Source organism: Dendroctonus ponderosae, unplaced genomic scaffold, assembly GCF_020466585.1.
Source record: "Dendroctonus ponderosae isolate FM_Combo_2020 unplaced genomic scaffold, Dpon_F_20191213v2 Dpon_F_20191213_1, whole genome shotgun sequence".
NCBI lineage: Eukaryota > Metazoa > Arthropoda > Insecta > Coleoptera > Curculionidae > Dendroctonus > Dendroctonus ponderosae.
This window is the reverse complement of record NW_026017110.1, coordinates 59741113-59754650: the sequence shown is the minus strand read 5'-3', so window position 1 is coordinate 59754650 and position 13538 is coordinate 59741113. Positions and strand designations below refer to the sequence as shown.

Here is a 13538-nt window from a genome sequence, read left to right as displayed (position 1 = left end):
GTTATATCGAATTGGATGTGAAACGCAGAGCGGTGAAAGTGAATGGATGGGAGTATTAAAAATATATATAAATATTTACCAAATTTTATTGTCTGCAATTTACATGTCGAGGGGTTAATTTATGTATAAAGGGACAGTTTCATAAAAATACTTTTATATCCCCTTTCGACAGGCAATATGTATAATAGATGCTCCAGAAAGAAATATGTATACCTCATTACGTTACATACAAAAAGCGCATAAATAAAGCTTTTGCTAAATAATAACGTGTATGTCTCACAATTAGAGAAACAATTTAAAAAAAATTGATAAACAAAATAAATTAAACGAATTCAGGAGCGAAACTATGTATCTATACCTCCGATTTTATAGTAATGAAGACTAAACAATTGGATGAGTTTGATGAATAATGAATATTTAGTAAATTAAAGTGGGCAGCGGGAATCCCTCACACAAAGTAAGATATGTACTCATGTGGCATGACTCCTCGCCTAGGATAAAACGTATGGTTTACGGAATAGCTTAGTAAATTAGTTAGATTTGAAGTGTAAATATCGGCAAATCTAAAGAGCCTCCGAGAGAAATAGGTTGGGTTGTGGTATGTCCTGAATACGCTTCCAAATTGTTTATTGAAAACGTATTTAATGTCGTGTCTAAAAAAACAAAAAATATGTAACGAGTTTAAACGATCTCTTGTAAAAACTGCTTTAGACGAGAGGCCATAAAAATAAAACATAGAGTTTTTAGTTTAAAAAAACTCATTTGCGTTTACGACCGGTAGTTGGGTTAATCTCATGTAAAAAATAATCGTAGAACGTTACTTAAATGAGCGAAAACTGGTTAAGAATGCTGATAAATTGCCTCAGGAATGCCAGTCTTGTGGATGAAGTACGCCGAATAGGAATTCTTGGTTTATTAAGCAATTTTATTCCTATTTTAGTTAGTTAACTTTAGTGGGTGATTAGGAAACAGCATCAATCAAGGCGCACCTGTAATTCAATAAATTTATTCCTTACCTCAGCTTATCTCTTTCGCCCATCCATTTGGCTAAAACCAATTGTTCTTCGGGGTCTTCGCAATCTTGATGATCTTCTATTAATTGAGTCAACATTTGCAACCAATTGGCGTTTTTCTTGAACTCGGGATTATTTAAAGTAGCGATTTCATGCTGAAAGCAAACGGCGATAAAGAACACTTTAATAATATAATAAAATCCTCACCGTTAGCTCGGTAATAATAGCTCCAGTCCTCCAACCGTGCTCTAGAGTAACATCAGCCAGATCACTATATGGGTGATCTCCAAAATACAAAACTTGATGGCCCTTCCAGCCCGTTAGCTCTTGAAGTTGTTTTACTGTGCCCTTAAATTGAGAAATCAGCATTTTTTCGGGGTTTCTTCATATATTATATACCTCATAGTAAATTATGCCTTTTTCGAGCTTAGTAACTCGGTCCCAAATGTGTGTTCCACTGCGCTCATCAAAGACACGAATAGGTCTCGAGACATCTGTAAAGAATCTCGGTTTCCTCGCTTGGACAATGAGCACATCGAAATAATCTTTCCAGTCCGGACCAACCAATAACTCCATTCCTTTATTCCTGAAATATTATTAGCACATTGTCATGCAGTTTTTTGGTGAAGATAAATTTGCCTAACAGTGAGGAATAATTTTTCGAATTTTTTTTGTGTACGTACACAAAATGATAGGGACTGTTGGTAACTAAAAACAGTTTCTTTCCAGCGTTGACCAGCCTATCAAAAAAGGGTCGCATTTTATTGTTGGTTTCAATATATTCGGCCACATTCTGTCCTACAACTTTATGCATGACCGGATGGGAATTGCGAATGGAGCTCTGCAAAATAGAAGACAGTTTTGCTAAGCCTAACTTTGCTAAATAGCACCCACCTTGATATCTCTAAACAAAATTTCAGGATGAAAATCAATATGATTGCGTTCGAAATAATCAGCTACATTGCAGATCAGTGTCATTTCTGGAACTGAAAAAAGGTCCGCTAGCTGAACCATCTTCGAATGTGAATCCTGTAATATCAACTATAACGTAAGAATAAGAGCATTTGTCAAAAGTTCTGGAAACTGTGAGAGATGTTAGTAAGAAATACGTACGAGGTGTTAGCTAAGTCAGTGTTAAGCCAAGCCAAATGGTGGTTAGATAACTAATTGCAAACGAAAAAAAATTACCGAAGAATTTCTGGTACTTCCTTCGACGTATGCTATAGGAATCATGCGATTCTTGTAAAGGTGAAGAACTTCATCGTTAGACAGAGCTTTCAGTCCTTTGTAAACGGTGCCGAATTGAATTTGCAGGAAGGAGTCTAATTTTAGTAAAACACCTTTTTCCACATCGTAATGAAGCCCTCGAACTGCGAAGCCCGGTCGGTATTCAAGGGTAGATATTTCAGTTGGATACTGAAAGTGCACAATAATTCTTTAAAGGAACAACGGAAGGAAGGAAAACGTGTGGCAAAAATAAAAACCCAGTGTTTTCTTTATTGCATAGAACAGAACTATTTATTTATAGCAAATTTTTCATCATTAAAATAGTTTAATAAAGTTGATTTTGTGCCAGGGGATGCACATTTCAAAGTCTATTTGCTGAATTTTGGTATGCTTTCGGCACAACATTCCACAGGAAATTTATGCTCACGGCAAATTTACTACGCAGGTTTTAAATCGAACATATTTGTAGAAACTCTGCATAAAAACTTGACTTACTTTGTACTGTTCGATTAGGGTTTGTCTCCCTAAGTTGTAAAGTAGATGCTCCAGAGAAGGTTTATAGCATGCTAAAGTGTAATCATAGTCAAAGCCATATACTTTGACTTCCTTCAGATCTAATTCATTACAGGCAAACACAGCCTTGGGATTTACATCTTGAGGCAATTTTTTTGCTAAAAATTCGGTGCGATAGATAATATTCCAGGCACCATTTGGTAGCTAAACGCTCATATCAGTAAATTCTGCTACACACATGCCTAATGCTCAACGTGATGCCCCTCGTATCTTGCAATTATTTATATTACTTTAATGAGGGTCTATTAAAGCTTATCACAGAGAAAATGAATATGAATATGTGACAATACTTACATTGGCACTTGGTTTTCACTACTTTATAGGCCTCTTCTAGCCTGCGAGTTGAATGAAACCTCCAACATATTTGCGCCTTGAACGTATACTTATTAAACAAATTATGGCATAGTTTAGAACTGCATTTATTACATAATTTTCTACATAAAAACATCCCAAACTTTATGGTTAGAACTGAATGCACCGCAACCGCTAAACAAATCTGACAGATTTGATCTAAATTCTAAATCAAAACTATGCTGTTATAGTGTACGAATCAAGCAACATTGTACTAATCTATAGATTAAAGCCGTACAGTTTGGGATTGGAGCCTTTTAAGATTAGGAATAAAGCTTCGTTAAGATGTTCAGGAATCTTTTGATAGGAAATAGCAAATTTAACTAACCTGGTTCCTGGCTATTGAAATTTGGAAAATACCTTAATGTACTGGCCGTTGGACAACAATTGTAAAAATAGGAACCAGCTTCATGGCGATTTCCACATAATATAAAGAGTATCACGCAGATCGCCATAGAATATAAACCGCAAGCAAAGAAAATTGTTTGTGTGTCATCTGCGAGCAATTTTGCGCGAAAACTTGTATCAAATTGCATAATTAGGCTCTTCATTTCTAATTAGTTAAAAAGTTCTATATGGCGGATTCATATTTTCAAAACCTTTTTGGTGGGAATTGCGCCCCAAAATTTTTGTCTTGAAAATATTGAGTTTCCTCACGTTTTCTATTACAGATTGCTAAAAAGCGCTCTTATTTCACAATAAAGAACGAATATAAAATACGAATGTAGCACGATCAAGATGTAAGAGAAAATCTGCTCTCGTTCACAAAACATACCTAAAAATAATACATTTATAATTATTTTGACAAGGCAAAAAAATGAATAAAAAATCTCTTGTGAAACAACGAAAACTCAGAGAATTTTTTTTAGGCATTTATCTTCTTTAGCCTTGTTAAAAATGTATTAATAGTTCTTTTCTATGTTTTGTATCTTTTGATAAAGAATCCGGTCTTTATTGTGAAATAAGTGCACTATTTATCAATCTGCAATAAAAGACTCGAGGAAGTTCGGTATTTTTAAAAGGGAAAATTTTTGAGGCAAAATACTCATAAAAAATATTTCGAAAGTAAGACAAGTTTTTTCACTAATTAAAAAAAATGTAAACCAAAGACTTTTTGAGGGTGGTTGTGTTATAAAAATATATTAGAAAGGCAATTTAAATATTGAATGCTTTTTATTAAGATCTACTAATTCTATCCAGGCAATAACTTAATAAATTTATAAATATTCACTGTGGTCCTCATAGATAAATCCCTGACTCATCCCGCCCTAGACGAGGCGAATAGGAGCTACCATGAGGTCTTCTACTGCGTCGTGAAGTTGAAAAGGAAGATCCATCAGTAAGTGAAATATCTCTTGCATTATCAACATCCTCCACATTGCGTCCTAATCGGGGTGTATAGTAGAGGTGCCCATCGCGCTTCTGCATTCCTGTAATTTGAAAAATTCACCCTCTAGAACACATTGGCGAAAAAAGCTCACCGGTACCATCATTCCCCGTGAAAATAGAGCACAGATATTCATCCAAAGTTTCGAGAATATGGACCATTTTATTCTTGTCTCTCAGTAAGTCGTTAATTTTTTGCTTTCCGAACTTTCGATCCATCCACGCGGGTGAGTAGTTTTCCTGGCTTAGACTGCTTCCTCTTGAATTGATTTCAGTTTCTGATGGGTCGCCGTTAATCTGTAGAGGATTAAATGTATTTTCATTAATTTCTATGACATAACTTTTACCAACAGAAAACAGTTGGGCTTTATTTTTAACAGAATGTTCTGGATTATTGGCAGCAGTCTCAAATCACTTGGGAAATCAGATTCTGCTTTACCTGGTCATTTGCAAGCCAATATGGATCTATGGAAGCTAATTATATCTTAGCAACTTTTTTTGGAAAGTACAATGAACAGTAGCAACTTTTTTTGCAAAGCGTCCATCATAAATTGAGTGTTTTTTGAGAAAATGGTATTTTCTCATGGTTTCTCTAATTATCGCTGTTTAACGGACTTTCCTCAGTTAAACGATTTCAAATGCAATTTTCCAGAATTTAGAGTCTTTCGGTAAAAAAGCTTTGAAACGGCAAGCAAAAGGCGATATTTCAAATGCTCTTGGAAAAATTCCCAAAAATTGTAAAATGTATGAGAATAAAATCATGTATGATGTTCGTCATTGATACAGTAACTTTTTCCTTAGAAACACCTAAAATGTGATTTTCCAGAATTTAGAGTCTTTCGGTAAAAACGCTTTGAAACGGCAAGCAAAAGGCGACATTTAAAATGCTCTTGGAAAAATTCCCAAAAATTGTAAAATGTATGAGAATAAAATCATGTATGATGTTCGTCATTGATACAGTAACTTTTTCCTTAGAAACACTTAAAATGCAACGTTCCTGGGTTTAGAGGTATTTTGAAACAAGCGGCTAAAAATTAGTCGGAAAATGGTTGAAATATTGACATGGTCATTTCTTGACGACCCGCAAAAATGAAAAGTCAGCCACAAGGATTCCAATTTTCATCTATCTATACAAACGACTTTCTTCTACAAACTTCGTTAAAATGCAACATTCCAGTATTTAGAGTTTTCCGGTAGAAACGCTTGGAACCGGTAAGCAAAAGACGACATTTTAGATGATTTTTGAAAAATTACCAGAAATTGTAAAAAAATTCGCTATTCATTTATAGTGTTTGTTCTATATAGAGTGAACTTTTCTCCTTAAAGCAACCTGAAAAGCATCGGTCCAGAAGTTAGAGGGGTTTTGAAATAACCGTTTGAAATTTGGTCTGAAAACCGTCGAAGATTTACACGGATATTTCTTGAAACCCCGAAAAAATGCAAAATCAGCCACGTGGATTTCCAATTTTCACCCTCCATACAAAAGGCTTTCTTCGGTAAAATGAGTAAAAATTCAATTTTACAGCGTTTAGAGTCTTTCGGTAGAAACGCTCTGAATCGACAAGCAAAGAGCCACATTTTATGTTTTTTTGAAAAAAGGTGATAGGCTAAAATAGGAAGTCAGTTATATTCGTAAACTAGTTAAAATAGTAGGATCATTGGAGCGATCCACACACGCTGTAGATCATCATATCAAAGTATAAAAATGCCTGGGGTAAATTGCTTTAAATTCATTAATTATATAAATAAATATATTTTATAGCATTAATACTTACGTTATTTCCATGTTCAATGGATGCTGATGGATTAGCCCGTAGGATAAGAAAAAAAATTGCAACACAAATCACAGTTACCGAGAAGCCCATGCTTGAATGTGCGCTGATAGAATGTGAAGTCCTCTGGAGTGAGTTGCGTTTTATACTGATTAGAAGCCGAAATCTCTGGGGGTGAGATCGACAATAACAACCCCCTACAGTGTGAAAAATGCAGATCTAATTCCCATTTGAATATCGGCTAATTAACGAAACTGAGACAAATAACTAGTTCAGCGGCATTTACATAATTAACGTCGTTTTCCAATGTGAGCGTAATTTATAGGTCATGGATGTTTGAGAAAAAGTGTCGGAATAAAATGCGCAAAATTCTTATCGTTTAGTGTTTCTAGATGAACCTAGTTTAAGTGGATGTGTTTGTGTCATGCGGACGTTTTACGCATCTACAAGAATAATTAAAGCAAAGCCCATCGTAGGATTTTTAAGGTAATTTGGTGTGATGATGGATAATACTTTAATAAAGAGCGATATTAAAAAAGGCTACTGGTCCCGGACTTTGTGCGCAAAACTGCTTTGATAAGCACTCCTCTTTGGTTTTTTTTCATATCAACTTGACCGGTCCCGACAGTTTTTTAGTGGTTCGAAGAAATGAAATAGGTGTTATTACCTAAAAGATTTCCCATGTCAGATAATCGTCTTAAGGCCGCTTGTTGCAAATTGGTCCTCCGGTTCTCGAGCTGGATTAAGAGGGGACATCAACTCATCAGGTATGTTTTAAAGAAGCCACTTTGTATTACAGTCACAGTACCTATAGCAGTAACGGTTGTGAGATCCTGCAGCGTCTTTTTATTAAATGAAACAAACATGGGAAGTGTGATACACGTTTGTTTGTGTTTGTTAGTGCAACTTGTAATTACACATTGCATTGATGACTTAGATTCAGTTGTCATCGATCTGGAAGGTAAGGTGCTCATTTCAAAAGCGATTTTTCTTCAATTAGATGCTTCGAAAATTTGAATCCCCGAAAAATTTTTGTAATTCGGTACGCGGATGATTCTTTGGTCCCTAGAGCGAATTAGTTTATTTTTGCCTATATTCAGGCGTGAGGAGTTCGCTCTTCACGCCTTCAGCTACAAAAAATATTTTCTAAAGCGGCAAATGGCCCAAATGTTTCCAATATTTTTTTGGCATTTTTGCCTCTAATTGAAATTTAGCACTATTGAATTTTATTAGTAGAGGGCGGCCTAAAAAAACGAAGGGACGAAGGAAGCAAACGAAGGGACACAGAAACATAAATATCAGATAAAAACCTAGGAAATCTTGGCGAAACCGCTAGTTTTATATATCATGTTTTGGTCTCGCATTGGCAGTTTTTCTTATTTCACCATCACCAGAAAAAGGCGCAAATTTCACTTCCGCAATGAAAAACCTGTAGTTTCGAAAATTTATATTTCAAACTAACAACCTTGAATTTTGCGAAAAATTCGCAAAACTCGGAAGCCTTTTGTTAAGGTTCCTTCCCTGGGTGCCCAGATTTAGGGCCCATGCACTTAACAAAATATCGTGATCAGAATCACCAACATTAATGAAGAATCACTTACTTGATCGATTAGCAATCAGTTCTGCATAATTTTTCGTCGTGTGCGATAATGAAAGAACATTGTTTCTGCGAAGGTGAACGTTCGCTGCAACCTTGGCAGTGATTCAGACAGGTATTTGCTAATAAATTGAAACATTTTCTCATCAATTGACCGGTTGATGAAGCGACAATACATTGTCAATGGGATTATAGAAAAATTCAATATATTGGCAGCAAATGTGTTGTTTTTTTCAATCGAATACAGGGTGGCGCAGAGGAAAATATACCTACATGTTGATTCTCTTGCAATTGATTTCCTTGCCCAGTCAGAGATGTGAAAATACATAAATCACTACATCCCAAATTTCATTCATTCAGGCTGTAGAGTTGCTCAAGATTTATTTGTTTTTCTCCAAATTGAAGCTTTCTAGAGACAAATGTTGCTCTCGATCAAACGTCCGGCAGGTCAAGAGGTGTTCAACTAAAAAGTTGATATTCATTTTATGTGTAAGGTCCTCAATAAGCCGGCTACTGACGGTTTTTTTAAATAAATTTTCCATTTTTTGAGCCGAATTTTAGGCAAATTTTCACTAGGCAGGTCTTGGATAAGCCAAGACAATAAATAAGTGAAAAAAGCAGAAATTCGGCCATAATCAGGTTGCTCTAAATTCACTTTAGTTTTTTTTCTGAATCTAAGCCTCCTAGCGAAAAATGTTGCTCTTGATGAAATAGTCGGTAGATCAAGAGGTATCTAGTAGCAATCTTAACGCGTCAATCAAATGGTCGGGCAAAAAAATGTAAAAAAACTTGTTTCCAAAAAACCTTTTAAATCCAAAACTAAAACCAACGGACAACTTCTGCGTACGGCACCAGACGGAGGTAGCAAAATTCCATAAAAATATTCAATTTTCCTTTAAAGTCGTAAAGTCGTTAAGGTAATTTCCGGTCGAATTCCGCAGAAATTTTTCCGAAAATTGAACATTTTTGACCAGTTCAATTTCGGGCAAATTTTCACCTGTTAATTCTCGGAATATCCAAAAGAAGCACTACGAAATAAGATCTATTAAAGAATGAAAATTAATATTTTTTATTCAAGTTGCAACATGCACAAAGGACAATAGATTTTTGATTTTTCAAAAAATTGATTAACATAAAAAAAAAATCAACAAAGTATATTTGATGTAAAACTTGGCATCTTTGTTTGAAGCAACGCGTTGTGAATCGGATTCGAAAAATGCATTTCTCAGGTCGGCTCTGAGAAAGGGCTCAGAAAATCCCAATTTATAGCATTTTTACTTGCTTCGGACCTGCAACTTGCAAGTTCTCTTAATGGTATTGCATACTAATTGTATTACAATCTCGCATACGAAAGTAAACAATTTTAACCGCTGTCCGATGATACAACTGTGAGTAAATTTGGCACTAAAAACACCAATTTCTGAATAAAGAAACCAACCAAGTCCTTTTGAGTCGTAGATAAGTGAGTTTGGCTGAAACAGTAGTTCAATTCCCCCATAAAAATCCATGTTTCTAAGAAGTGTGGCTAACAAACCACCATTTTAAATTCGAACATTTTTCTTGCATAACAATTTCTAACACTTGCCTTACAAGTGCTTGAACCAATAAATTCCCGGTTTGTGACCAAGCCCCTCCCATATAAAAACGTCTTATAGTTCATGGTCAGAATTGTGAACTACTTGCTAGATATTTATATCGAAACGGACATATTAATATTCATAAAGTCCAAATCAGATTAGACTACAATGGGTAGAGCATTTTTATGAAGTTCGTTAATCTAGATACGCAAATGAAAAAATGATGTCCGAAAGATGATAATATCTGTTTCGTGGAACTGTATTAGCAAATGTGCCAATTAACTTTGATGACATAAATATCGAAATAAAAGTAAAACATGTTGTGGTTTATAATCCTGGCTCAATTTGCATATAGGTAGGCACCTTTAAAAAGATAACCGTTATAAATACCGTCTTAAGAGAGCGTCGGTTTAATGACTCGACATTCATTATCATATTTATTCGTTTTTTTCAAGCTGACCATTCAAAATATTTAGCAGAAATATTTTTCAGTTCTCAAAGTAAAGAACAATATCAAAATAAAAATACAAGCAGCAAAGTGCTGCACTTTACCAGTTACAATGGATTAATTATTTATGACTATGACTCACGTTTAAGTGACTTAACGAGTCATTGCTACTAAAGCAAAGGTGGTGTTTGCCTTTTAGATCCAGAATCAAAAGCAGAGTGGAAATTCAAGCGTGATTCCAAGCAGTTTCTGCTTCAGCCAGTCTTTGGCTATCCCTTGATCAATTACGCGCCTTCTATAACTCAAAATTCTGGCCCTTCGTTCTTGGCCTCTGCTGGATCATGCTACACTAATAGAGGAGAACCAGGATCTTGCATAGCATTCCGAAAATGTTACCCTTTTTTGAAATTCCCCAATGTGGATCCTTGGGTTCTTGGGATGTACGACACCTGCAGCTACTATAATGAGCAAGGGCGACAGGCGAGTTAAAAGAATTTGGCCAATTTCCAAATGACTGTGGATTGTTTTCCTTGTAGCTTTTTGGAGTTTGCTGCTCCGGCCCAGCCGAAACAAGCCCCCAACCTGCTAGTGAGGATACAAACGACCAAGAAAACTCCAACTCGACTCAATTGGCAGGAAATGCAAAAATTCCAAACTGGCCCCCGCCATTGCCAACTCATCCTCCAGACCACACAATCCCTCCACTTCCAACCCACCCTCCTAATCCCTCAATCGGCCAGGCCCCCACCAAACCATCCTTGATCATCACCACTAGGGGAACCACCAAGAAGCCCAATAAACCAGTGCCAACAAAGACAACTACCTCAAAACCCTCTTATGATATTGGAACGGCTGCTTGTGGGGCTAAGAATGGGTTCCAGGATCAGGGGAAAATTGTCGGAGGACACAACGCTGATCTTAACGAGTGGCCCTGGATTGCAGCTCTGTTCAACAGCGGCAGGCAGTTTTGTGGAGGGTCTTTAATCGATAATATTCACATTTTATCTGCTGCACATTGTGTGGCTCAGTAAGTATTAATGCGCCGAAATCAAGGTCTTGGTCTACTTTTTTTGCTTAAACTGCAGCATGAGTTCCTGGGATGTTGCCCGCGTAACCGTTCGATTAGGAGACTACAACATTAAAACCAATTCCGAGGTGAAACATGTGGAAAAACGAGTCAAACGGGTGGTGAGACACAGAGGATTTGACTCCAGGACTTTAGTGAGTAGTTTTTTACCCCCAAACTATTCTGATAACGGGTTTGGGACAGGAAATAAAAGGAGGTTCAATCCCGTCTCAAACCCGCTATCAGAACAGAAAATATTGGCAATTACATCTCTTTTAGTACAATGACATAGCGATTCTTACTTTGGATAGCCCAGTTGATTTTAGTTCCGTAATAAGGCCTGTATGTTTGCCTTCGGCCGGAGCACGAGATTGGGCTGGATCAACTGGCACGGTCATTGGATGGGGCAGCATAAGAGAGAGTAGGCCTCCATTTAAACAAAAAAATTGTGTGTTACAAAATGTATTTTCCAGGTGGGCCTCAGCCAGCGGTTTTGCAGGAAGTCAACATTCCCATTTGGAGTAACAACGATTGCAGGCAGAAATATGGCCATGCGGCCCCTGGGGGCATTGTTGACCACATGCTATGTGCTGGCCAGGCTAATAGAGACTCTTGCAGTGTAAGCTTCCGCAATAAGTGATGTTCCGAGATTAGGCAAATTAAATTCGATGGGGTTTCTGCAATCAAATGCTTTAATGAAATGCGGCACTGCTGGTGGGCTTAACCCACGTCAAGTCCCACGATAAATCCGCAATTAGCGTTAAAATCTTTCCGATTAACTCCAAATCAAAATTAATTCCTGTGTTTCTGTCATTTATTTGGCATACAGTCAAATGTATGCCAAGGCTTAAAGCAGCAACAACGCTACACGTAAAAACTGATGATGGTGGAAAAATACACCGAAACGTATTTTAATTGATAAATAAAGACAATAAATGACTGAAACCCAGGAATTAATTTTGATTTAGAGTTGAAACACAGTCAGGAAAGTATATACAATTTCCGATTAACAACAGGCATCAGCAGTCTTGCAAAGATTGAAACGATTTTTTAAATAAATGTATAAACAAGCTTCTTGCCGGTTTGTTTCTAAAATTTAATGAATTGTACCTATTGCATTTTCAGGGGGACTCAGGAGGTCCTCTAATGGTCAACAGTGGCAAATGGACACAAGTGGGCATTGTGTCCTGGGGAATTGGTTGTGGCAAAGGCCAATATCCAGGAGTTTACACTCGAGTCGAAAAATTCTTACCATGGATAACCAAGAACCTCAAACAATAAACTAGCACGTAGCAAGATTTATTTATGTGATTTCAATCAATAAAAAAATTGCCATATTATCTTGAAAGCCTCAGTTAATTATTATACTCTGTCAAAAAAACCTTGACCGACCCAAACGGGATGATTCAACATCTGATCATCTGCGTGTCTCTCAATAGCTCCCTGTTAATAAAAATAGCTAAAAGCTCTTCCTAATTAGAAGAAAGAGCGATAATGACAATAAATGTGTTGTATATGTCTCAGTCAATTGACTGAAATTTAATCCCACTTCAACGCTACAAAATCAATGTATCTTTGTTCTTCCACATGTTGAGACACAGTGGGCGTCAATAATCATATTTCAAATTGGAATTTAACACCGATTTTTCCGTTCGTACATTTATTGTTCAGGAAATTTACTGAAACCGCCCTCCTACTGATTTTTAGTTTTAATTAAATAGCGAATTTTTTACGATTTCGGAAAACTCAAACCAACACATGGGTGCAAGGAAAGTTATATAAAAGACAGACATCAAACATTCTAAAATCCCTCTGTTTTATAATTTAGATATTTACACTTAAACTCAGATTTTTTCCAGTGCGTTATTGCATACAACTATCGTAAATTACAGGAATAACTTCGGAACAACACAAAAAATACATTTTACGCTGAAAGCCTTGCTTTTGAAACCTTGAAAATCAATTGTAATCGCCATTTAGGCAATTTTTTTTTTGCTTCTTCGACTATAAGGTCAATCATCAGCTTACCATGGTTTTATAGTAAATTAAAAACTGGTTTGAATAATCAGAATTTCCGTTCGTACGTTCATTGTTTAGGAAATTTACTAAATAAACGTCCTGCTACTGATTTTTCGTTTTAATGAAACAACAAATTTGGGAGAATTTCGAAAAAATCAAACCAAAGGGGTGCAAGTTAGGTCATATGAAAGGCGCATCAAAATACCCCAAAACATTCTAAAAATCCCTCTGTTTTTTTAATTCAAATAGTTACACTTAAACTCTTTTTTTCCATCGTGTTACGAAAGGCGAAATTGCAGAAACTATCGTAAATATCAGAAATAACTTTGAAACAATACAAAAAAGGAATTTTACTGTGAAAACTAAGCTTTTGAACCCTTGAAAATAAATTGTAAATGCCATTTAGACATTTTTTTTTGTTTCTTAGACGCTCTCTACTCTACAAGCTTAATAATCAACTTACCATGTTTCTAATAAAACAGCCCATCAATATTAAGTCAGTATTTTTT

General features: G+C 36.1%; 3 protein-coding genes across 5 annotated transcripts; 1 reads left to right on the top strand and 2 right to left on the bottom strand.

Annotated features, from left to right (window-relative positions):
* Positions 1 to 68: 68 nt before the first annotated feature.
* LOC109532891 (5'-nucleotidase domain-containing protein 3) lies at positions 69 to 3334 on the bottom strand. 2 transcript variants are annotated; one of them, XM_019898018.2, is made up of 9 exons: positions 3108 to 3334; positions 2736 to 2911; positions 2202 to 2429; positions 1908 to 2042; positions 1697 to 1854; positions 1413 to 1599; positions 1221 to 1361; positions 1017 to 1168; positions 69 to 653 (listed from the first exon to the last, which is right to left on the bottom strand). In XM_019898018.2, the coding sequence occupies exons 1-9, from the start codon at positions 3259 to 3261 to the stop codon at positions 449 to 451; spliced, it is 1536 nt and encodes a 511-aa protein (XP_019753577.1). In that variant the 5' UTR covers positions 3262 to 3334; the 3' UTR covers positions 69 to 448. The 2 variants fall into 2 exon arrangements, with proteins under 2 accessions (XP_019753577.1, XP_019753576.1); XM_019898017.2 differs by having other exon boundaries at positions 1908 to 2054; positions 3108 to 3333.
* Positions 3335 to 4318: 984 nt separating this feature from the next.
* Positions 4319 to 6620, bottom strand: LOC109532853. Of its 2 annotated transcripts, none has more exons than XM_019897919.2 (3): positions 6326 to 6620; positions 4646 to 4847; positions 4319 to 4594 (listed from the first exon to the last, which is right to left on the bottom strand). In XM_019897919.2, exons 1-3 carry the CDS (start codon positions 6413 to 6415, stop codon positions 4404 to 4406), a joined length of 483 nt encoding a protein of 160 aa, XP_019753478.2. In that variant the 5' UTR covers positions 6416 to 6620; the 3' UTR covers positions 4319 to 4403. The 2 variants fall into 2 exon arrangements, with proteins under 2 accessions (XP_019753478.2, XP_019753479.2); XM_019897920.2 differs by having other exon boundaries at positions 4652 to 4847.
* A 473-nt stretch (positions 6621 to 7093) lies between these two features.
* Positions 7094 to 12350, top strand: LOC109532940 (proclotting enzyme). Its single transcript, XM_019898089.2, has 7 exons — positions 7094 to 7283; positions 10144 to 10424; positions 10481 to 10971; positions 11030 to 11165; positions 11290 to 11431; positions 11484 to 11629; positions 12136 to 12350. Exons 1-7 carry the CDS (start codon positions 7187 to 7189, stop codon positions 12289 to 12291), a joined length of 1449 nt encoding a protein of 482 aa, XP_019753648.1. The 5' UTR covers positions 7094 to 7186; the 3' UTR covers positions 12292 to 12350.
* Positions 12351 to 13538: the final 1188 nt, after the last annotated feature.

Coding starts and splice junctions, on each gene's coding strand:
- LOC109532891 (XM_019898017.2), bottom strand. CDS start 3,261: ATGTTTTTATGTAGAAAATTATGTAATAAATGCAGTTCTAAACTATGC. Junction 1,855..1,907: donor TTTTGTTTAGAGATATCAAG/GTGGGTGCTATT, acceptor TCTATTTTGCAG/AGCTCCATTCGCAATTCCCA. Junction 654..1,016: donor GGCGAAAGAGATAAGCTGAG/GTAAGGAATAAA, acceptor TTGTTTTTTTAG/ACACGACATTAAATACGTTT.
- LOC109532853 (XM_019897919.2), bottom strand. CDS start 6,415: ATGGGCTTCTCGGTAACTGTGATTTGTGTTGCAATTTTTTTTCTTATC. Junction 4,848..6,325: donor CCATTGAACATGGAAATAAC/GTAAGTATTAAT, acceptor AATCCTCTACAG/ATTAACGGCGACCCATCAGA. Junction 4,595..4,645: donor CACGGGGAATGATGGTACCG/GTGAGCTTTTTT, acceptor TTCAAATTACAG/GAATGCAGAAGCGCGATGGG.
- LOC109532940 (XM_019898089.2), top strand. CDS start 7,187: ATGGGAAGTGTGATACACGTTTGTTTGTGTTTGTTAGTGCAACTTGTA. Junction 7,284..10,143: donor AGTTGTCATCGATCTGGAAG/GTAAGGTGCTCA, acceptor TTTGCCTTTTAG/ATCCAGAATCAAAAGCAGAG. Junction 11,432..11,483: donor ATGGGGCAGCATAAGAGAGA/GTAGGCCTCCAT, acceptor TGTATTTTCCAG/GTGGGCCTCAGCCAGCGGTT.